The 22,221-nt window shown below is 49.2% G+C and overlaps 2 protein-coding genes across 2 annotated transcripts in view; one reads left to right on the plus strand and one right to left on the minus strand.

Annotated features, from left to right (window-relative positions):
* Positions 1 to 3,106: 3,106 nt before the first annotated feature.
* LOC147095852 (uncharacterized) lies at positions 3,107 to 13,353 on the plus strand. Its single transcript, XM_085974854.1, has 2 exons — positions 3,107 to 3,732; positions 13,021 to 13,353. The coding sequence occupies exons 1-2, from the start codon at positions 3,146 to 3,148 to the stop codon at positions 13,022 to 13,024; spliced, it is 591 nt and encodes a 196-aa protein (XP_085830980.1). The 5' UTR covers positions 3,107 to 3,145; the 3' UTR covers positions 13,025 to 13,353.
* A 374-nt stretch (positions 13,354 to 13,727) lies between these two features.
* LOC147095853 (E3 ubiquitin-protein ligase TRIM39-like) overlaps positions 13,728 to 22,221 on the minus strand; it is a 41,678-nt gene continuing 33,184 nt past the window's right edge. Inside the window, exon 6 of the mRNA XM_085974853.1 lies at positions 13,728 to 17,022. Within this exon, the coding sequence (XP_085830979.1) occupies positions 16,493 to 17,022 (530 nt within the window). The 3' untranslated portion in view covers positions 13,728 to 16,492. The remainder of the gene's footprint in view (positions 17,023 to 22,221) is intronic.

A 22,221-nucleotide genomic window follows, 5' to 3' on the forward strand; every position in this document is an offset into this window, starting at 1 on the left:
CGGGGTGAAGTGTACTACCAGTTCGGGTATGTCAGTCTATCCGGAGGCCTCATAAGCCTTTCTGATCGGCGCAGCAGCGGCGGCGGAGGTGCTGTATTCGAAGTTAAGGCTGGTGTCTGCGTGGTCGGCGAAGGCTCATGGGGTTCCGGCATGCCGTCTACCGGGGCTGGATTTGGGGGAGTGGTGGGGGGTAACGGTGGTGTCTCAGGGGTGCCCGAGGGTGCGAGGTCTCGCAAGGAGACTGTGTCCTCCCGCCCGTCTGGGTATGCCACATAGGCGTACTGGGGGTTGCCGTGCAGGAGGTCCACCCTCTCGGCCAGGGGGTCCATTTTATGGGTCCTCACGTGTTTCCGCAGCAGGACGGGCCCCGGAGAAGTCAGCCATGTTGGTAGCGAAGTTCCCGTAGTCGACTTCCTGGGGAAAACAAACATTTGCTCATGGGGGGTGGCGTTAATGGCAGTGCAAAGCAGTGACCGGATGGAATGCAGCGCTGCCGGGAGGACTTCCTGCCAGCGAGAGGTTGGGAGGCCCTTAGACTTTAAGGCTAAGAGAACGGCCTTCCAGACTGTCGCGTTCTCTCTTTCTACCTGGCCGTTCCCTCGGGGGTTGTAGCTGGTGGTCCTGCTTGCAGCAATACCTCTCGCTAGTAGGAACTGGCGAAGTTCCTCGCTCATGAAGGAGGAGCCCCGGTCGCTATGTATATAGTTCGGGAACCCGAACAAGGCGAAGAGGTCGTTCAGGCATTTGATGACCGTGGTACTGGTCATGTCTGGGCAGGGGAAGGCAAAGGGGAAACGGGAGTACTCGTCAATAATGTTGAGGAAGTACACATTACGGTCAGAGGACGGGAGGGGCCCCTTAAAATCGATGCTCAAGCGCTCGAAGGAGCGGGTGGCCTTGATCAGGCTTGCTCTGTCCGGCCTATAGAAATGCGGTTTGCATTCGGCACAGGTTTGGCAGTTCCTGGTCATGGTCCTGACCTCCTCGATGGAGTAGGGCAGGTTGCGGGCCTTAATGAAGTGGTAAAGTCTGGTGACCCCGGGGTGGCAGAGGTCGTTGTGGAGGGTCTGCAGTCTATCAACTTGCGCGTTGGCGCATGTACTTCGTGATAGAGCATCTGGGGGTTCGTTCAGTTTACCAGGCCGGTACAAGATATCGTAATCATAGGTGGAGAGCTCAATTCTCCACCTCAAGATCTTGTCATTCTTGATTTTGCCCCTCAGCTTGTTATTAAACATAAAAGCGACCGAATGCTGGTCGGTGAGGAGGGTAAATCGTTTGCCTGCCAGGTAATGCCTCCAGCGTCGTACTGCCTCCACGATCGCCTGGGCCTCCTTCTCGACAGAAGAGTGTCGGATCTCAGGGCCCTGGAGGGTCCTTGAGAAGAAGGCCACAGGTCTCCCCGCCTGGTTAAGGGTTGCAGCTAGGGCGAAGTCGGATGCATCGCTCTCCACTTGGAAAGGGATAGACTCATCCACCGCATGCATTGTGGCCTTAGCAATGTCTCCTTTTATGAGGGTGTGGTAAACCACTGTTATAACCTGTCTGTGTCTGTATGTGTATTCCACTCGGTACAGGTCTGGACATGCCTCGGCTGACTCCTCCCACTATTCCAGGTATATAAGTGACTACCTCCCAGTCCCTTAGTATTCTGGACGGGTCGACCACTCGAGACAAGACCTTCATTCTTTAGTTAATAAAAGCCTGATTGTTACTCGCTCAACCTCAGTCTTTTGAGTAATTGATGGCGCATCAGAGGGAGAAGGCTGCGCATGCTTCTGCTGTCAGGGGGAAGGAGGTGGACTTCATGAGGGGTCTGGCTTTGTCCGCATAATTGGGCACCCATTGGGCATAGTAAGCGAAGAGCCCCAGGGTTCTCTTCAGTGCCTTTTGACAGAGGGGAAGGGGAAGCTCCATGAGGGGGCGCATTCTTTCGGGGTCGGGGCCGATGACTCCGTTCTCTACTACGCAGCCGAGGATGGCAAGGCGCGAGGTGTTAAACACACATTTCTCCTTATTGTAGGTGAGGTTCAGCCGTTGGGCCGTACGGAGGAATTTCTCCAGATTAACATCATGGTCCTGCTGGTCGTGGCCGCAGATGGTGACATTATCTAGATAGGGGAACGTGGCGTGCAGCCCGTTCTGGTCAACCATCCGGTCCATCTCCCTTTGGAAGACCGAAACCCCGTTGGTGACGCCGAAGGGAACCCTAAGGAAGTGGTAGAGGCGGCCATTCGCCTCGAAGGCGGTATACTGGCGGTCCTCAGGGCGGATAGGGAGTTGGTGATAGGCAGACTTAAGGTCGATGGTAGAGAATACCCGGTACTGTGCAATCTGATTGACCATATCAGATATGCGGGGAAGGGGGTATGCGTCCAGCTGGGTGTATCGGTTTATGGTTTGGCTGTAGTCGATGATTAGGCGGTGTTTATCGCCGGTCTTAACGACTACGACGTGGGCACGCCAGGGGCTGTTGCTCCTCTCGATGATGCCCTCCTTCAGAAGTCGCTGCACCTCAGAGCTAATAAAAGCTCTGTCCCCGGCGCTGTACCGCCTGCTCTTGGTAGCGACGGGTTTACAGTCGCGGGTGAGGTTAGCGAACAAGGAGGGGGGGCGGGACTTTGAGAGTGGAGAGGCCGCAGGTGGTATGCGGCGGGCGGTTTAAAACCTGCTGGTTGTAGACTGTGAGTGGGGGGAGGGGTCCACCGTATGCCAGGGTGACACTTTGGAGGTGGCATTGGAAATCCAGCCCTAGTAGGACGGCAGCGCAGAGCTGGGGCAGGACGAGTCCTCCCGCCCGTCTGGGTAAACCACTGTTATCGTTCACTATCGTACACTATGGTTATCACTGTTTATATCGTTACACTATGGTTATCACTGTTTACACTGTTGTATCACTACACAAGGTTACCTCTTGCCATGCTGTTATACCTGGGCTGACCTCAGCTGACTCCGCCCATGGCTCCGCCTGCTTGCCCAGGTATAAAGGTGATCGACTGGCTGGTATTCCTCCTTGTTGGAACCGACCACCCATGAGGGTGGGCTCTGTTATTTAGCCAATAAAAACCTATAGTTACAATCTTAACTCGTCGCTTTTCATGGAATGAATTGATAGGTATATCAATTTTATTGGCTAAATTTTGAAATGGATCCAAACGACCAACCACAACAGCCACAGCCAAACGGCCAGCTACAACCGACCTGGCTGCGAGTCCTCCGACCGCCGTACCTGGATCTAAACCCACAGGCTGCGAATTCAGCCCTAGACTTCGATCACTGGCTGAGCTGTTTTGAATCCTACCTGGCAGCCTCCGGCGTGCCCTCGGAAGCTAAACTAAGAGTTCTGACCGCCCAGGTGAGCCCTAAAGTATTTGCACGCATCCGGGACATTGCTAGATACGAGGAGGCCCTCGACCTGCTAAAAGAGCAGTACCGGAGCCCAGTAAACTCAATGTACGCCAGGCATCTCCTAAGATCCCGCTCGCAACAGCCAGGAGAGTCGGTTGATGATTTCTTACGGGCGCTGCAAATACTCGGCAGGGACTGTGACTTTAAAGCCGTAACAGCTGCAGAATATACCGATGGAAATATCCGCGATGCCTTCGTGAAAGGCCTTCGGTCAGACTACTCACGGCAAAGACTGCTGGAATCAAAGGACCTCGACCTGAAAACAGCTGCTATCCTCGCTCGCTCCTTGGAAGTGGCCCATCGGGACCTCGAGGCGTACTCCAGGTACAGTGCTGCGCGACCCTGGGACTCGGGCCCAACTCCGGCCGCAATACCCCTCGCACCACCGCCCCTGGGACCTACCACAGCGTTGGTGTCCCGGAATCGATCGGGACCGCCACCCCCGGGACCGGCTGCGGCAGCGGAGCCCCGCGATCGGGCCACCTGCTGCTTCTTCTGTTGCCAGGCGAAACACCCGAGGGCGCGCTGCCCTGCAAGGAACGCGACCTGCTCCGAGAGAACAGAGAGATAGAGAGAGAGGGAATAGACAGATAGAGAGAGGGAATAGACAGATAGCGAGAGAGGGAATAGACAGATAGCGAGAGAGGGAATAGACAGATAGCGAGAGAGGGAATAGACAGATAGCGAGAGAGGGAATAGACAGATAGCGAGAGAGGGAATAGACAGATAGCGAGACGGGGAATAGACAGATGGCAAGAGGGGGAATAGACAGATAGCGAGAGGGGGAATAGACAGATAGCGAGAGGGGGAATAGACAGATAGCGAGAGGGGGAATAGACAGATAGCGAGAGGGGGAATACACAGATAGAGAGAGAGAGAATAGAGAGATAGAGGGAGAATAGACAGAGAGAAAGATAATAGACAGATAGAGAAAGAGAATAGACAGATAGAGAGAGAGAATAGACAGATAGAGAGAGAGAATAGACAGATAGAGAGAGAGAATAGAGAGAGAGGGAATAGACAGAGAGAGAGGGAATAGACAGAGAGAGAGGGAATAGACAGAGAGAGAGAAGGAACAGACAGAGAGAGAGAGAAGGAACAGACAGAGAGAGAGAGAATAGAGAGAGAGAGAGAATAGAGAGAGAGAGAGAATAGACAGAGAGAGAGAGAGAATAGACAGAGAGAGAGAGAGAATAGACAGAGAGAGAGAGAGAATAGACAGAGAGAGAGAACAGACAGATAGAGAGAATAGACAGAGAGAGAGAGAATAGACAGAAAGAGAGAGAATAGACAGACAGGGAGAATAGACAGAGAGAGAGAGTGAAGGAACAGACAGATAGAGAGAGAAGGAACAGACAGATAGAGAGAGAAGGAACAGGCAGATAGAGAGAGAAGGAAGAGAGAGAGAGAGAGAGAGAGAGAGAGATGAATTAGCAGACATGCTGGAGCAAAGCGAGTCACCAGGTCTCCGTCTCCTAGATGGAGAAGTGAAATCCCTGTTCTATGCGGACGACCTGGTTCTGCTGTCTCCCACAGAACAGGGATTACAGCAACAACTAGACCTACTCGACAAATACTGCCAAAATTGGGCTCTAACAGTAAATCTAAAGAAAACCAACATCATGATTTTTCAAAAAAGGCCCAGATGTCAGGAAAACAAATACCAGTTTACCCTCAGTGATACCACTATAGGACACACTATGAGCTACACCTACCTTGGTCTAACTATTACAGCATCAGGGAGCTTCAGCATAGCAGTGAATGCACTAAAAGAAAAAGCCCGAAGAGCCCTATATGCAATAAAAAGAAAATTCTACAACATCCAAATCCCAATCAAAATCTGGCTCAAAATATTTGACAGCATAATCCTGCCCATTGCACTGTACGGTAGTGAAGTATGGGGCCCGCTAAATCACCAAAGCTACACTAAATGGGAAAAACATACAATAGAAGCCCTACATGCAGAATTCTGCCGAAGCATCCTTCGCACCCAAAGGAAAACGCCAACAAATGCATGCAGAGCCGAACTAGGCAGATACCCACTGATAATAAACATCCAAAAACGAGCACTAAACTTCCTAAATCACCTCAAATCTAGCTCCCCAGACACCCTTCATTTCAAAGCCTTTCAGACCCAAGAGCTAAACCCAGAAAAGAGTCCCCTGAGTCAGCTGCTACGGAAACTAAGTACTCAGCCGGACCCTGACCAGCCCCAGACCAACACAGCCGCCCAAACACCAATCCGAGTGAACCAAATCATTAAAAAATGCAAAGAAACCTACCTGGAACATTGGAACAAAATAACCGAAAGCCAAAGCAGATTAGAATGTTACCGGGCCCTAAAAAGAGAATATAAACTGGCAGACTACCTCACGACCATCAGAGACACAAAACAGAGACAGACCCTCACCAGGTACAGACTAAGCGACCACCAACTGGAAATTGAAAAAGGCAGATACAAGAAATCCTGGCAGCCTAGAGAGAATAGAATATGCGATCAATGTCTGGCTGGCGAGGTTGAAACAGAAATGCATTTCCTCCTAAAATGCGAAAAATTCAACACATCAAGAAACATATTATTCAACAAGCTAAGCCAAACAACCCCAGATTTCAAGGAATTGGATGATCTGTCAAAATTGAGATTAGTCCTAGGAGAAGGAGACAGACCATACCTTGGGGCCAAATATGTAACAACATGTCACAACCTGAGGACTGTTTAAAATTAAGACTGTTTAAAATTAATATTGAACGTACCAAATGAAGTACAAAGACTGTTTAAAATTAATATTGTTTAAAAGTAATATTGTATGTACCCAACAAATGTCAAATCGATTGACACCTACAGAATGTTGGAAAACTGTACCTTTTTGCTATGTAAGCTTTGGCAATATGGTTCTCTGTAAACTTTCATGCCAATAAAGCATTTTAATTGGAATTGGAATTGGAATTGGAGAGAGAGAAGGAACAGACAGAGAGTGAGAGAATAGACAGATAGAGAGAGAATAGAGAGAGGGAATAGACAGATAGAGAGAGGGAATAGACAGATAGAGGGAATAGACAGATAGAGAGAGAGGGAATAGACAGATAGAGAGAATAGACAGAGAGAGAGAGGGGGAATAGACAGATAGTGAGGGAATAGACAGATAGAGAGAGAGGGAATAGACAGATAGAGAGAGAGGGAATAGACAGATAGATAGAGGGAATAGACAGATAGAGAGCGAGAAAAGACAGAGAGAGCGAGAAAAGACAGAGAGCGAGAAAAGACAGAGAGAGCGAGAATAGACAGAGAGAGCGAGAATAGACAGAGAGAGCGAGAATAGACAGAGAGAGCGAGAATAGACAGAGAGAGCGAGAATAGACAGAGAGAGCGAGAATAGACAGAGAGAGCGAGAATAGACAGAGAGAGAGAGAGAATAGACAGAGAGAGAGAATTGGATGACCTGTCAAAATTGAGATTAGTCCTAGGAGAAGGAGACAGACCATACCTTGGGGCCAAATATGTAACAACATGTCACAACCTGAGGACTGTTTAAAATTAAGACTGTTTAAAATTAATATTGAACGTACCAAATTAATATTGAACGTACCAAATGAAGTACAAAGACTGTTTAAAATTAATATTGTTTAAAAGTAATATTGTATGTACCCAACAAATATCAAATCGATTGACACCTACAGAATGTTTGAAAATGTACCTTTTTGATATGTAAGCTTTGGCAATATGGTTCTCTGTAAACTTTCATGCCAATAAAGCATTTGAATTGAATTGAATTGAATAGACAGAGAGAGAATAGACAGAGAGAGGGAAAATAGACAGATAGAGAGAGAGAATAGACAGAGAGAGATTAAATAGACAGATAGATAGAGAGGACAGACAGATATAGAATAGAGAGAGAGAATAGACAGATAGGGAGAGGGAATAGACAGCTGGAGAGAGGGAATAGACAGCTAGAGAGAGGGAATAGACAGCTAGAGAGAGAGAACAGACAGCTAGAGAGAGAGAATAGACAGAGAGAGAGAGAGAGAATAGACAGCTAGAGAGAGAATAGACAGATAGAGAGGGAATAGACAGAGAGAGAGGGGGAATAGACAGAGAGAGAGGGGGAATAGACAGCTAGAGAGAGGGAATAGACAGCTAGAGAGAGGGAATAGACAGCTAGAGAGAGGGAATAGACAGCTAGAGAGAGGGAATAGACAGCTAGAGAGAGGCAATAGACAGCTAGAGAGAGAAAATAGACAGCTAGAGAGAGAAAATAGACAGCTAGAGAGAGGGAATAGACAGCTAGAGCGAGGGATAGACAGATAGGGAGAGAGGGAATACACATATACACCAAACAAAAAATGGGAAAATATTCGCCTGTTTCATCGACTTCAAGAAAGCCTTTGACTCTATATGGCATGAAGGGCTCTATTATAAACTTCTTCAGTGTGGAATAGGGGGCAAAGTCTATGACCTTATTAAATCAATGTATCTGAAAAACAAATGCGGGGTCAAAATTGGAGACAAACGCACCGATTTCTTCACCCAGAGAAGAGGCGTCCGGCAGGGCTGCAATTTGAGCCCGACCCTGTTCAACATATACATAAATGAATTAGCAGACATGCTGGAGCAAAGCGAGTCACCAGGTCTCCGTCTCCTGGATGGAGAAGTGAAATCCCTGTTCTATGCGGACGACCTGGTTCTGCTGTCTCCCACAGAACAGGGATTACAGCAACAACTAGACCTACTCGACAAATACTGCCAAAATTGGGCTCTAACAGTAAATCTAAAGAAAACCAACATCATGATTTTTCAAAAAAGGCCCAGATGTCAGGAAAACAAATACCAGTTTACCCTCAGTGATACCACTATAGGACACACTATGAGCTACACCTACCTTGGTCTAACTATTACAGCATCAGGGAGCTTCAACATAGCAGTGAATGCACAAAAAGAAAAAGCCCGAAGAGCCCTATATGCAATAAAAAGAAAATTCTACAACATCCAAATCCCAATCAAAATCTGGCTCAAAATATTTGACAGCATAATCCTGCCCATTGCACTGTACGGTAGTGAAGTATGGGGCCCGCTAAATCACCAAAGCTACACTAAATGGGAAAAACACACAATAGAAGCCCTACATGTAGAATTCTGCCGAAGCATCCTTCGCATCCAAAGAAAAACGCCAACAAATGCATGCAGAGCCGAACTAGGCAGATACCCACTGATAATAAACATCCAAAAACGAGCACTAAACTTCCTAAATCACCTCAAATCTAGCTCCCCAGACACCCTTCATTTCAAAGCCTTTCAGACCCAAGAGCTAAACCCAGAAAAGAGTCCCCTGAGTCAGCTGCTACTGAAACTAAGTACTCAGCTGGACACTGACCAGCCCCAGACCAACACAGCCGTCCAAACACCAATCCGAGTGAACCAAATCATTAAACAACGCAAAGAAACCTACCTGGAACATTGGAACAAAATAACCGAAAGCCAAAGCAGATTAGAATGTTACCGGGCCCTAAAAAGAGACTATAAACTGGCAGACTACCTCACGACCATCAGAGACACAAAACAGAGACAGACCCTCACCAGGTACAGACTAAGCGACCACCAACTGGAAATTGAAAAGGGCAGATACAAGAAATCCTGGCAGCCTAGAGAGAATAGAATATGCGATCAATGTCTGGCCGGCGAGGTTGAAACAGAAATGCATTTCCTCCTAAAATGCGAAAAATTCAACACATCAAGAAACATATTATTCAACAAGCTAAGCCAAACAACCCCAGATTTCAAGGAATTGGATGACCTGTCAAAATTGAGATTAGTCCTGGGAGAAGGAGACAGACCATACCTTGGGGCCAAATATGTAACAACATGTCACAACCTGAGGACTGTTTAAAATTAAGACTGTTTAAAATTAATATTGAACGTACCAAATGAAGTACAAAGACTGTTTAAAATTAATATTGTTTAAAAGTAATATTGTATGTACCCAACAAATGTCAAATCGATTGACACCTACAGAATGTTGGAAAACTGTACCTTTTTGCTATGTAAGCTTTGGCAATATGGTTCTCTGTAAACTTTCATGCCAATAAAGCATTTGAATTGGAATTGGAATTGGAATAGACAGAGAGCGAGAGAATAGACAGAGAGAGAGAGAGACACGGAATAGACAGAGAGAGAGAGAGAGACAGAGAGAGAATAGACAGAGAGAGGGAGAGAATAGACAGAGAGAGAATAGACAGAGAGAGAGAGAATAGACAGAGAGAGAGAGACACGGAATAGACAGAGAGAGAGAGAGAGTAGACAGAGAGAGAATAGACAGAGAGAGGGAGAGAATAGACAGATAGAGAGGGAATACACAGAGAGGACTGTTTAAAATTAAGACTGTTTAAAATTAATATTGAACGTACCAAATGAAGTACAAAGACCGTTTAAAATTAATATTGTTTAAAAGTAATATTGTATGCACCCAACAAATGTCAAATCGATTGACACCTACAGAATGTTGGAAAACTGTACCTTTTTGCTATGCAAGCTTTGGCAATATGGTTCTCTGTAAACTTTCATGCCAATAAAGCATTTGAATTGGAAATTGGAATTGGAATACACAGATAGAGAGAGAGGGAACAGAGAGGGAACAGACAGAGAGAGACGGAACAGAGAGAGAGAGAGAATAGACAGAGAGAGCGAGAGAATAGACAGAGAGAGAGAATAGACAGATAGAGAGAGAATAGAGAGAGAATAGACAGATAGTGAATAGACAGATAGAGAGAGAATAGACAGAGAGAGAGAGAGAGAATAGACAGAGAGCGAGAGAATAGACAGATAGAGAATAGACAGATAGAGAATAGACAGAATAGACAGAGAGAGAGAGAGAGAGAATAGACAGAGGGAATACACAGATAGAGAGAGAGGAGGATTACACAGATAGAGAGAGGGAATAGACAGATAGAGAGGGAATAGACAGAGAGAGGGAATAGACAGAGAGAGGGAATAGACAGAGAGAGAATAGACAGAGAGAGAATAGACAGAGAGAGAATAGACAGAGAGAGAATAGACAGATAGAGAATAGACAGATAGAGAATAGACAGAGAGAGAGAGAGAGAGAGACAGAGGGAATACACAGATAGAGAGGGGGAATACACAGATAGAGAGAGGGAATAGACAGATAGAGAGGAAATAGACAGAGAGAGAGAGGGAATAGACAGAGAGAGAATAGACAGATAGAGAGAATGGACAGAGAGAGAGAGAGAGAGAATGGACAGAGAGAGAGAGAATGGACAGAGAGAGAGAGAGAATGGACAGAGAGAGAGAGAATGGACAGATAGAGAGAGGGGGAATAGACAGATAGAGGGAATAGACAGATAGAGAGAGGGAATAGTCAGATAGAGAGGGAATAGACAGATAGAGAGGGAAGAGACAGATAGAGAGAGGGAATAGACAGATAGAGAGAGAATAGACAGATAGAGAGAGGGAATAGACAGATAGAGAGAGGGAATAGACAGATAGAGGGAATAGACAGATAGAGAGAGGGAATAGACAGATAGAGAGAGGGAATAGACAGATAGAGAGAGAGAGAATAGACTGATAGAGAAAATAGACAGATAGAGAGAGAGAGAATAGACAGAGAGAGAGTATAGACATAGATAATAGACATAGAAGGCTGGTTAACAAAATTGAGGCTCATGGAATAGCTGGGTCAGTGGCAGCTTGGATAAGGATTTGGCTTAAGGACAGAAAACAGTGAGTTGTGGTAAATAGTTGTTTTTCAGACTGGAGGATGGTAGACAGTGGTGTTCCCCTAGGGTCAGTGCTGGGGGCACTATTTTATTTAATATATATCAATGACCTGGATATTGGAATACAGAGTAGAATTTCTAAATTTGCCGATGACACCAAACCTGGGGCTGTGGCAAACAGTGATGATGATATCAATCGACTGCAACAGGACATAGAAAGGCTAGCAGAGTGGGCAGACAAGTGGCAGATGGAATTTAATACAGAGAAATGTGAGGTGATGCATTTTGGCAGAAGGAACAGGGTGAACTAATATACACTTAATGGCACAGTTTTAAAGAGTGTGCAGGGACAGAGGGACCTGGGAGTTAATGTGCATAGGTCCCTGAAGGTGGCAGGACACAGTGAGAGAGTGGTTAACAAAGCATATGGGATCTTGGGCTTCAGAAGTTATTGAGTACAAAAGTAGAGAAGTTATGCTGAACCTTTATAAAGTGCTGGTTGGGCCACAACTGGAATATTGCATCCAGTTCTGGTCACCACACTTCAGGAAGGATGTGAAGGCCCTTGAGAGGGTGCAGAGGAGATTTATCAGAATGGTTCCAGGGATGGGGGATCTTAGCTACAAGGACAGGTGGAGAAGCTGGATTTGTTTTCACTAGAGCAAAGGAGTTTGAGGGGTGATTTGATAGAGGTGTACAAGATTATGACAGGTTTGGATAGGCTAGACGGGGAAAGGCTGTTCCCGCTAGTTGATGGTACAAGGACTATGGGACACAGATTTAAGGTTTTGGGTAAGAGATACAGGTGGGTATGTGAGAAGAACTTTTTTACACAGCAAGTGGTGAGGACCTGGAACTTGCTGCCGACGGAAGTGTTGGAAGCGGAGACACTCAATGTTTTCAAGGGGAGACTGGATAGGCAGTTGAGGGAAATAAACATGCAGGACTACGGGGATAGAGTGGGAGAATGGGACTGACTGGATTGCTCTACAGAGCGCCGGCAAGGACTCGATGGGCCGAATGGCCTCCTTCTGTGCCGTTATGTCTCTGACTCTCATAATCTCTCTCTCTCAGGGTCACTCTCTCTTGCTCTGTCTCTGGTTCTCTATCTCTCAGGGTCACTCTCTTGCATTGTCTCTGGGCCTCTCTGCTGCTCTTCATGGACCCCCCCTCTGGTTGGAGATCTCCACCTGGCCTCACCTGGGTCCCTCCCTCTCCGGCTCTGTTCCAGAGAGCGGTCGGAGCAAGGCGGATCAGCACAGGACACTCGCATTAGCAGAAATCTGCTCCAAGCGTTCCAGCTCCTCAATTATAGATAGGAAAACTTGCAATTATGTAGCCTCCATCTTGGTCCCAGAAACTTCCCTCGGCACTTCAAAGGCAGTGAAGTACTTCAATGCAAGATCCCACAGACAATCTGTTCTTTGATGGTGATGGTTGAGGGATAGCTGTTGTCCAGGACACCAGGAGAACGCTCTGCTCTTCTACCAGTAGTGTTATGGGATTCATTAACATCCACAGAGGCAGTCGGGGCCTCGGTTTAATGTCTCATCTGAAATGTGGCACCTCTAACAAAGCAGCACTCCCTCCGTGCTGCATTGGGGTGTCAGCCTAGATTATGTGTTCAAGTCCTGACATAGTTTGAAGAACAGCTTTGTGACCCGGAGGTAAAAATGTTACTAACTGAATCACGCTGACATTTAAGAGAAAGAAGACTTGCATTTCTATAGCGCCTCTCACAGCTGCGGGTTGCCCCAAAGCGCTTTACAGTCAATTAAGTTCTTTTAGAGAGTGTAGTCACTGTTGTAATGTAGGAAACCAAATTACACACAGCAAGCGTCCGCAAACACCAATGAGATAATAACCGGATAATTTTTTTTTCAGGTGATGGATGGTTGAGGGATAAATATTGGCCCAGGACACTGGGGAGAACTCCCCCTGCTCTTCGAAATAGTGCCATGGGATCTCTCACATCCACCTGAGAGCGCAAACGGGGCCTCAGTTGAAAGTCTCATCTGAACGACGGCACCTCCGACAGCGCAGCACTCCCTCAGCACTGCACTGGCGTGTCGGCCTAGATTATGTGCTCAAGTCTCTGGAGTGGGGCTCGAAGCTACGACCTTCTGACTCGGAGGCAACAGTGCTGCCCACTGAGCCACGGCAGACACCTTAAATAAAAGCCATTTAAATGAAAGCCCCTGGAGCCAAACTTTAATCTCTACCATCTTTATTTAATAATCAACAGGTTCAGTTGTACAATTCTCATTCGTGAGGTAAACCGTATGCAAACTTTTCCCCAATAATTTCCGTAGAGTGCGGAGCGTTAATATATAGGGCGGGCGTTAAAGTGATTAAAGACGTTTAAATCTAAAAGTACCATTACACATTTCATTCACGAGGTAAACTGTATGCAAACTTTTCCCAGTACGGGGAGGGAAGTGTGAGATGGGGGAGGGGGAGGGTGGAGGGGAGGACTCACAAATTGATTTTGCTGCTTCCTGCCATTTGGAGTGGTTTAGCTGGCAGTCAGCAGAAACCGTAACAGTTACAAGAGGACACAAGTTTGAGTTAATCACAAAAAGAATCAAAGAGGAAGCTAGAAAAAGAAATGCGTCACAGGAAGTGAGTAATGGTGCGTGTTGTGCGCAAGGCTTGTAACATATTTATTATATAGAGAGAAAAAGACAGACACAGAGATGGACAGGCACAGATAGAAAGACAAGAGATGGATAGAGAGAGGTGTACAGGTAGATAAATATACTCGAAAGATACAGTTTCAGATACAGAGATGAATACAGTCGAAAGACACAGCATAGGATCATACAAAGTTACAGCACAGAAGGAGGCCATTTCGGCCCATTGTGTCCGCGCCAGCCAACGAAGAGCTATCCAGCCTAATCCCACTTCCCAGCTCTTGGTCTGTAGCCGTACAGGTTAGAGCATCCCAAGTGCACATCCAAGTACTTTTTAAATGTGATGATGTGGAGATGCCGGTGTTGGACTGGGGTGGACAAATGTAAGAAGTCACACAACACCAAGTTATAGTCCAACAGCTTTATTTGAGATCACAAGCTTTCGGGGCGCTGCTCCTTTGTCAGGTGAAGTGCAGAGAAGCATACAGGCACAGCATATATAGTCAGAGAAAACCGTCAGATGATTACAGGTAATCTTTCTAACTGCCCTTTATCACACCTCAGCAGAGAGATAATCACAGCAATCAAAGGTGTGAATGGTGTCCAAACAGGTCAGTCAGGAAAACATTACATTGAAGAACAATGAGGTGGGGTCACAAGGGGTCAAATGTTGCAGATGCTGGGGTCACCCACGGACAACCTCACGATGCTCCACTTCTCCAGCTTCCACCCTAACCACGTTAAAGAAGCCATGCTTCTCTCCACTTCACCTGACAAAGGAGCAGCGCTCCGAAAGCTTGTGATCTCAAATAAAGCTGTTGGACTATAACTTGGTGTTGTGTGACTTCCTACATTTTTAAATGTGGTTAGGGTTCCTGCCTCTACCACCTTTTCAGGCAGTGAGTTCCAGACCCCCACAACCCTCTGGGTGAAGAAATTTCCCCTCAAATCCCCTCTAAACCTTCCACCAATTACTTTAAATCTGTGCCCCCTGGTTTTTGACCCCTCTGCTAAGGGAAATAGGTCCAACAGATAGGAAGATAGAGACAGAGATAGATATAAATAGAAAGATAGAGAGAGGTACAAATGGCTAGAGAGATGGAGAGACACAGATAGATAAATAGATGGATAGACAGATACAGATTAAATAAAAAGACACTGATAGAGATCGAGAGACAGATACAAATAGACAGTTAGATCGAAACAGATTGCTAACCAGAGATAAATACAGATGATCAATATAGATAGATAAATATATAAATAAACATATAGATAAATAGATAGAGAGAGAGACACAGAGAGAGAGAGACAGAGAGAGGATGTTCTTGCCATAGAAGTAGTGCAGCGAAGGTTCACCAGGCTGATACCTGGGATGGCAGGAATGACGTATGAGGAGAGATTGGGTCGATTGGACTTGTACTCGCTGGAATTTAGAAGAATGAGAGGTGATCTGATTGAAACTTATAAAATTCTGACAGGACTGGACAGACTAGATGCAGGAAGGATGTTCCCGATGGTTGGGGAGTCCAGAACCAGGGGACACAGTCTAAGGATAAAGGGTAGGTCATTTAGGACAGAAATGAGGAGGAATTTCTTCACCCAGAGAGTGGTGAACCTGTGGAATTCTCTACCACAGAAGGCAGTGGAGGCCAATTCATTAAATATATTCAAGGAGGAGTTGGATATATTTCTTAAGGCTAAAGGGATCAAGGGATATGGGGAGAAAGCAGGGACTGGGTACTGAATTTGGATGATCAGCCATGATCTAATTGAATGGCGGAGCAGGCTCGAGGGGCCGAATGGCCTACTCCTGCTCCTATCTTCTATGTTTCCATGAGACAGAGAGAGAGAGAGAGAGAGAGAGACAGAGAGAGACAGAGAGAGGGAGCGAGAGAGCGCGGGGGAGAGAGAGAGAGCGCGCGAGAGAGCGCGAGAGAGAGAGCGAGCGCGAGAGAGAGCGCGCGCGAGAGAGCACGCGAGAGAGCGCGAGAGAGAGAGAGCGCGAGAGAGAGCGCGAGAGAGAGAGAGCGCGAGAGAGAGAGAGCGCGAGAGAGAGAGAGCACGAGAGAGAGAGAGCACGAGAGAGAGCACGAGAGAGAGAGCACGAGAGAGAGCACGAGAGAGAGCACGAGAGAGAGAGAGCACGAGAGAGCGCGCACGAGAGAGAGCACGAGAGAGAGAGAGCACGAGAGAGAGCACGAGAGAGAGAGCACGAGAGAGATAGCACGAGAGAGAGAGAGCACGAGAGAGAGAGAGCACGAGAGAGAGAGCACGAGAGAGAGAGAGCACGAGAGAGAGAGAGCACGAGAGAGAGAGAGAGCACGAGAGAGAGAGAGAGCACGAGAGAGAGAGAGCACGAGAGATTCAGTGAAAGAGAGAGATGGATAGATACAGATACAGAAACAGAGAGAGATGGATAGAGATAGAGAGTTCGGAGTTTTGAGAGTGTCCTTTACATTTCAGGAAAAGGAAAGCCGTCACTCCACACTGGTGCCAGAAATGTACCAGCACTTCCCACTCGGCAAGCTCGAAGCCATCGACAGTAATTAACCTGTAAATGACCTCGGGGATATTCACCACAGAGACACCGTGTGAAGGGACGGACCAACTCCCGCCACAGGGGAACAGGAGCTGCCAGCACTGCCCTGAATTCGAGCCGCGCCGGATCTGGCTGGCAAACCATCCCCCCGCCCACCACCCACCACCACCCCGGGCAGGCGAGCTCAGTACGGCTGACAGCGGTCAGAGCGAGCGAGGGACATGGCTTTGCCCGACACAGGGGGCACGAAGCAAGGGTAGAGTTGCTCGGTGCTTTTGCTGGGCACAGTGAAGATGTGCGACATGTCCTCGGCGTCGTAGAACGACAGGTACCCTCGCTCCAGGTTGAGGAAGACCCCGATGCGTTGGGGCTTGCCGGCGGCCGGCAGTGTGTGCAGTGGGTAGAAGCACTCGTACGTCCCATTGCGGAAGGTCAGCGGCCAGTTCCCCTGCTGCGGCGTCAGGGTGACCCGGCCCTCCCGGACGGCCGAGCGGCTGGTGACCCCCAGCGCCCACCTCTCGCCCGCCACCTCCACCTCCCAGTAGTGGCTGCCGCTGGAGTAGCCCTCGGAGGCCAGGACGCAGGGCTCCAGGCTGACCTTGCTGCACACGTCCTGGGCCAGCCGCGGGTCGACCAGCCTCAGCGAGGTGCGGTCGGCTGAGATGATCAGGTTGGGGTGGGCAGTCTCCGCGTCCAAGGTCACCGTGGTCGGCACTGAGAAATGAGACGGAAAGCCTGTTAATGCTGGTCCGGGAGCGGATAATCTGCTCAATCCCTGCCTAATGCCGGAAGCCAAGCCTTTCAATCCGACAACAGCAGCAACTTGCATTTATATAGTGCCTTTAACATGGCAAACAACACCCCAAGGTCCTTCACAGGAGCTATCATCAAACACAATCTGACACCAAGTGACATCTCTCTCAGCCTTTGTCTCTTTCTCTCTCGCTGCCTTTCAGTCTTTCTTTCTCTCTCTTTTTCTGTGCCCCTCTCTCTCTCTCTCTCTCTCGTTCTGTGACTCTCTTTTTCAGTGCCTCTCCCTCTTTTTCTCGCTCTCTCTGCCCCCCTCGCGCGCGCTCTCTGCCCCTCGCGCTCCATCTCTGCCCCTCCCCCTCTCTGCCCCTCCCCCTCGCTCTCTCTGCCCCTCCTGCTCTCTGGCCCTCCCCCTCGCTCGCTCTCTGGCCCTCCCCCTCGCTCGCTCTCTCTCCGCCACCCCTCTCTCTCTCTCTCCGCCCCTCCCCCTCTCTCTGCCCCGCCCCCTCTCTCTCTCTCCGCCCCTGCCCCATCCCTCTCTCCGCCCCCGCCCCCTCTCCGCCCCCTGCCCCTCCCCTTCTCTGCCCCTCCCTCCCTCTACCCCTCCCTCCCTCTCTCTGCCCCTCCCTCTCCCTCTCTCTCTGCCCCTCCCCCTCCTTCCCTCTCGCTCTGCCCCTCCCTCCCTCTCGCTCTGCCCCCCCTCCCTCTCGCTCTGCCCCTCCCTCCCTCTCGCTCTGCCCCTCCCTCCCTCTCGCTCTGCCCCTCCCTCCCTCTCTCTCTGCCCCTCCCTCCCTCTCTCTCTGCCCCTCCCTCCCTCTCTCTCTGCCCCTCCCTCTCTCTGCCCCTCCCTCCCTCTCTCTCTGCCCCTCCCTCCCTCCCTCTCTGCCCCTCCCTCCCTCTCCCTGCCCCTCCCTCTCTCCCTGCCCCTCCCTCCCTCTCTGCCCCTCCCTCCCTCTCTCTCTCTCTCGTTCTGTGACTCTCTTTTTCAGTGCCTCTCCCTCTTTTTCTCGCTCGCTGCCGCCCTCGCGCGCTCTCTCTCTACCCCTCGCGCTCCATCTCTGCCCCTCCCCCTCTCTGCCCCTCCTGCTCTCTGGCCCTCCCCCTCGCTCGCTCTCTGGCCCTCTCCCCCCCCCCTCGCTCGCTCTCTGGCCCTCCCCCTCGCTCGCTCTCTGGCCCTCCCCCCCCTTCTCTCTCCCTCCCTGCCCCTCCCTCCCTCTCTCTCTGCCCCTCCCTCTCTCTGCCCCTCCCTCCCTCCCTCTCTCTGCCCCTCCCTCCCTCTCTCTGCCCCTCCCTCCCTCTCTGCCCCTCCCTCCCTCTCTCTCTGCCCCTCCCTCCCTCTCTCTGCCCCTCCCTCCCTCTCTCTGCCCCTCCCTCCCTCTCTCTCTGCCCCTCCCTCTCCCTCTCTCTCTGCCCCTCTCTCTGCCCCTCCCTCCCTCTCTCTGCCCCTCCCTCCCTCTCTCTGCCCCTCCCTCCCTCTCTCTCTGCCCCTCCCTCCCTCTCTCTCTGCCCCCTCCTCCCTCTCTCTCTCTGCCCCTCCCTCCCTCTCTCTCTGCCCCTCCCTCCCTCTCTGCCCCTCCCTCCCTCTCTCTCTGCCCCTCCCTCCCTCTCTGCCCCTCCCTCCCTCTCTCTCTGCCCCTCCATCCCTCTCTCTCTGCCCCTCCCTCCCCCTCTCTCTGCCCCTCTCTCTGCCCCTCCCTCCCTCTCTCTCTGCCCCTCCCTCCCTCTCTCTCTGCCCCTCTCTCCCTCTCTCTGCCCCTCCCTCCCTCTCTCTCTGCCCTCCTTCCCTCTCTCTCTGCCCCTCCCTCTCTCTGCCCCTCTCTCTCTCTGCCCCTCTCTCTCTCTGCCCCTCTCTCTCTCTCTCTGCCCCTCCCTCCCTCTCTCTCTGCCCCTCCCTCCCTCTCTCTGCCCCTCCCTCCCTCTCTGCCCCTCCCTCCCCCTCTCTGCCCCTCCCTCCCTCTCTCTCTGCCCCTCCCTCCCTCTCTCTCTGCCCCTCCCTCCCCCTCTCTCTGCCCCTCCCTCCCTCTCTCTCTCTCTGCCCCTCCCTTCCTCCCTCCCTCTCTGCCCCTCCCTCCCTCCCTGCCCCTCCCTCCCTCTCTCTGCCCCTCCCTCCCTCTCTCTGCCCCTCCCTCCCTCTCTGCCCCTGCCCTGCCCCTCCCCCCCTCTCTGCCCCTGCCCCTCCCCCCTCTCTGCCCCTCCCCCCCTCTCTGCCCCTGCCCTGCCCCTCCCCCTCTCTCAGCTCCTCCCTCCCTCGCTCTCTGCCCCTCCCTCTGCCCCGCCCTCCCTCTGCCCCGCCCTCCCTCTCGCGCACTCTCTCTGCCCCTCTCGCTCTCTCTCTGCCCCTCTCGCTCTCTCTGCCCCTCTCGCTCTCTCTCTCTGCCCCTCTCGCTCTCTCTCTGCCCCCTCTCTCTCTCTCTCTCTGCCCCCCCTCACTCTCTGCCCCTCTCGCTCACTCTCTGCCTCTTTCTCTCTCTCTACCCCCCTCTCTCTCTCTCTACCCCTCTCTCTCTCTACCCCTCTCTCTCTCTCTCTCTCTCTACCCCTCTCTCTCTCTCTCTACCTCTCTCTCTCTCAATTCAATTCAATTTGCTTTATTGGCATGATGACAAGGTACATCTTATGTCGCCAAAGCACCGAAAAACATGTATGATTGAACACGTAAACGCAGATCTAGCCATACAGTATATAAACAGATGTATGTATAAATATACACACATATAATGTGCATATAATCTTTTCTTATATTTAATGTTTGTCCCTCTGCTTATGGCAAGCTGTAACATAGTTTGCCGCTAAAGTTACACAATTTCTCTGTTCACCTAATAGCTATGGGAGTTTTTGATCGTCATTCAAATTTTTGAATTCAGGGCATATTTTTATGAATTTTGGGTAGAAATTCCCCCTTATGTCCCGATAGTTTCCACAAGTTGTGAGGAAGTGCATCTCTGTCTCCACCACTCCCTGACTGCAGTGAGAGCATATCCTGTCCTCTCTTGGCAGCCAGGTCTGCCTGTGTCTGCCTTTTTCGATGGCCAGGCTATGCTCACTGAGTCTGTACATAGTCAAGGTTTTTCTCAATTTGCTATCTTTTACCATGGTCAGGTATTCAGCCATGGTGTATTGTCTGTTTTGGGCCAAATAGCAATCGAGTTTGTTTTGGGTTTTTGTTGTTTCTGTCCAATAGGTCAGATATTTTTCCTTTTGTTTCGTGACAATTGTGTTGGGTCGGATTCTCTGTGTTACGCTGTCACTGTCCTGGAGCTGATTATTATTAGTAGTGTTAGTAGTTACTTCACTGAGTCCCAGGACTAGTTGACTGAGGGGACTCTTCTCTATGATCATCTCTTGGCATTTCAGGGCTTCGTAATGATAGCAGTGGGGGTTGCTCATTTTTAGGTGTTTCCAAAATTTGATGGCTCTTTTTTGGATATTAATTAGAAATGGATATTGGCCTAGTACTGCCCTGCATGCATTGTTTGCAGTTTTCCTCCGAGTCCGGAGGATACTTTTACAGAATTCTGCATGTAGGATCTCGATTGGGTGTGTGTCCCATTTTGCAAATTCTTGTTGTGTTAGCAGACCCCACACCTCACTGCCACAGAGTGCAATTGGTTCAATTACTGATTTAAAAATTTTGAGCCAAATGCCAATTGGGATTTCTATTTGGATTGACTTTTTAATGGCATAGAAAGCCCTTTTTGCTTTCTCTTTCAGTTCATTCACAGCCAGATGAAAATTTCCCGTAGAACTGATTTTTAAGCCTAAGTATGTGTAGTTTGTAGTTTGTTCAATTTTAGTTGCTCCCAGTGTGAAATTTATTCTGGGTCCCTGATGTCTGGATCTTTGCTGAAACACAAGAACTTTGGTTTTTTGGGGGTTTATTGTCAGGGCCCAGGTCTGACAGAACGACTCTAGCAGATCCAGGTTCTGCTGTAGACCCTCCTTAGTTGGTGACAGCAGAACCAGGTCATCTGCATAGAGGAGGAATTTAACCTTGGAGTCATATAGGGCGAGGCCGGGTGCTGCAGATTGTTCAAGTAGTTTTGCCAATTCATTTATGCAAATATTAAAGAGTGTCGGTGAGATGGGCGAGCCCTGCGCCACGCCACTGTGGGAAGTATTTTGTTTGTTTGTCTCCAATTTTAACTGCACATTTATTGTTTGTATACATTAATTTAATTACATCATATGTTTTTCCCCCTACACCACTTTCAATAAGTTTTAAGAATAGACCGTCGTGCCAAATAGAATCGAAAGCCTTCTGGAAATCTATAAAGCAGGCAAAAATTTTGCTTTTGTTTTGGTGAACATGTTTGTCAATTAGGGTGTGTAGGGTGAAGATATGATCCGATGTTCTCTCTCTCTGCCCCCTCTCTCTCTCTCTCTCTGCCCCTCTCTCTCTCTCTCTCTGCCCCCCTCTCTCTCTCTCTCTCTGCCCCCTCTCTCTCTCTCTCTCTGCCCCCTCTCTCTCTCTCTGTCTCTCTGCTGTAGGATCGATTCCTCCCCCCCAAACAGTAAAAATATTGGACTATGAAAGATAAAAACCAAGAAGTGCACAGCCCGCAAAAAGAGCTGGGCAATAAAGGGTTAAATCAAACATTGCAGCCAAAACTACGAACCTTCAAGAGACTGGATCACAGACAATCTAATATATGAATTTAAAGGGAAGATACAAGAACATTTGCATATTCATTTACCTTAAGGGGTTACATTATCCACCTTAGACCATGGCCCCCGAATAACTAGTTTCAGTGCAGGCCTAGACAATGGGCCGGGCCTCGAACCTTTTGAATACGAATGCTAACAGAAACCTACAACTTCGCACATGATGTCACTTTGGGAGGGTTGCATTGTCAAAAAGATATCTCACATCAATGGGCAACACCAGGAAGAATTCACACATTTTGAAATGAATCGTACGCTCAGACGGGGCCAGGAAATACTGAAGGTTGGTTTTGGTTTAAAGTAAGATCACTTCGAAGACAGTGTGGGAAGCCAACAGCAGAACAGCGAACAGAAAGATTCGGGCCTACAATCAACTCCAAGAGACAGCCAATCGGGAGTGGTGATTGTATGTTTCAGCCAAGTCATCGAGGGGGCTTTTATGATTGAGTCTGAGTAAGTTTGTGCGTTTCTGTCAGGTCACAATAAGGGCTTTGTGATTGT

This window comes from Somniosus microcephalus, unplaced genomic scaffold (assembly GCF_052327205.1).
Source record: "Somniosus microcephalus isolate GS21.2 unplaced genomic scaffold, FLI_Smic_1.0 unresolved_chr1, whole genome shotgun sequence".
NCBI classification, from domain to species: Eukaryota; Metazoa; Chordata; class Chondrichthyes; order Squaliformes; family Somniosidae; genus Somniosus; species Somniosus microcephalus.

What these genes read in the sequence shown, in the direction of transcription:
- LOC147095852 (XM_085974854.1), top strand. Translation starts at nt 3,146, where the DNA reads ATGGATCCAAACGACCAACCACAACAGCCACAGCCAAACGGCCAGCTA.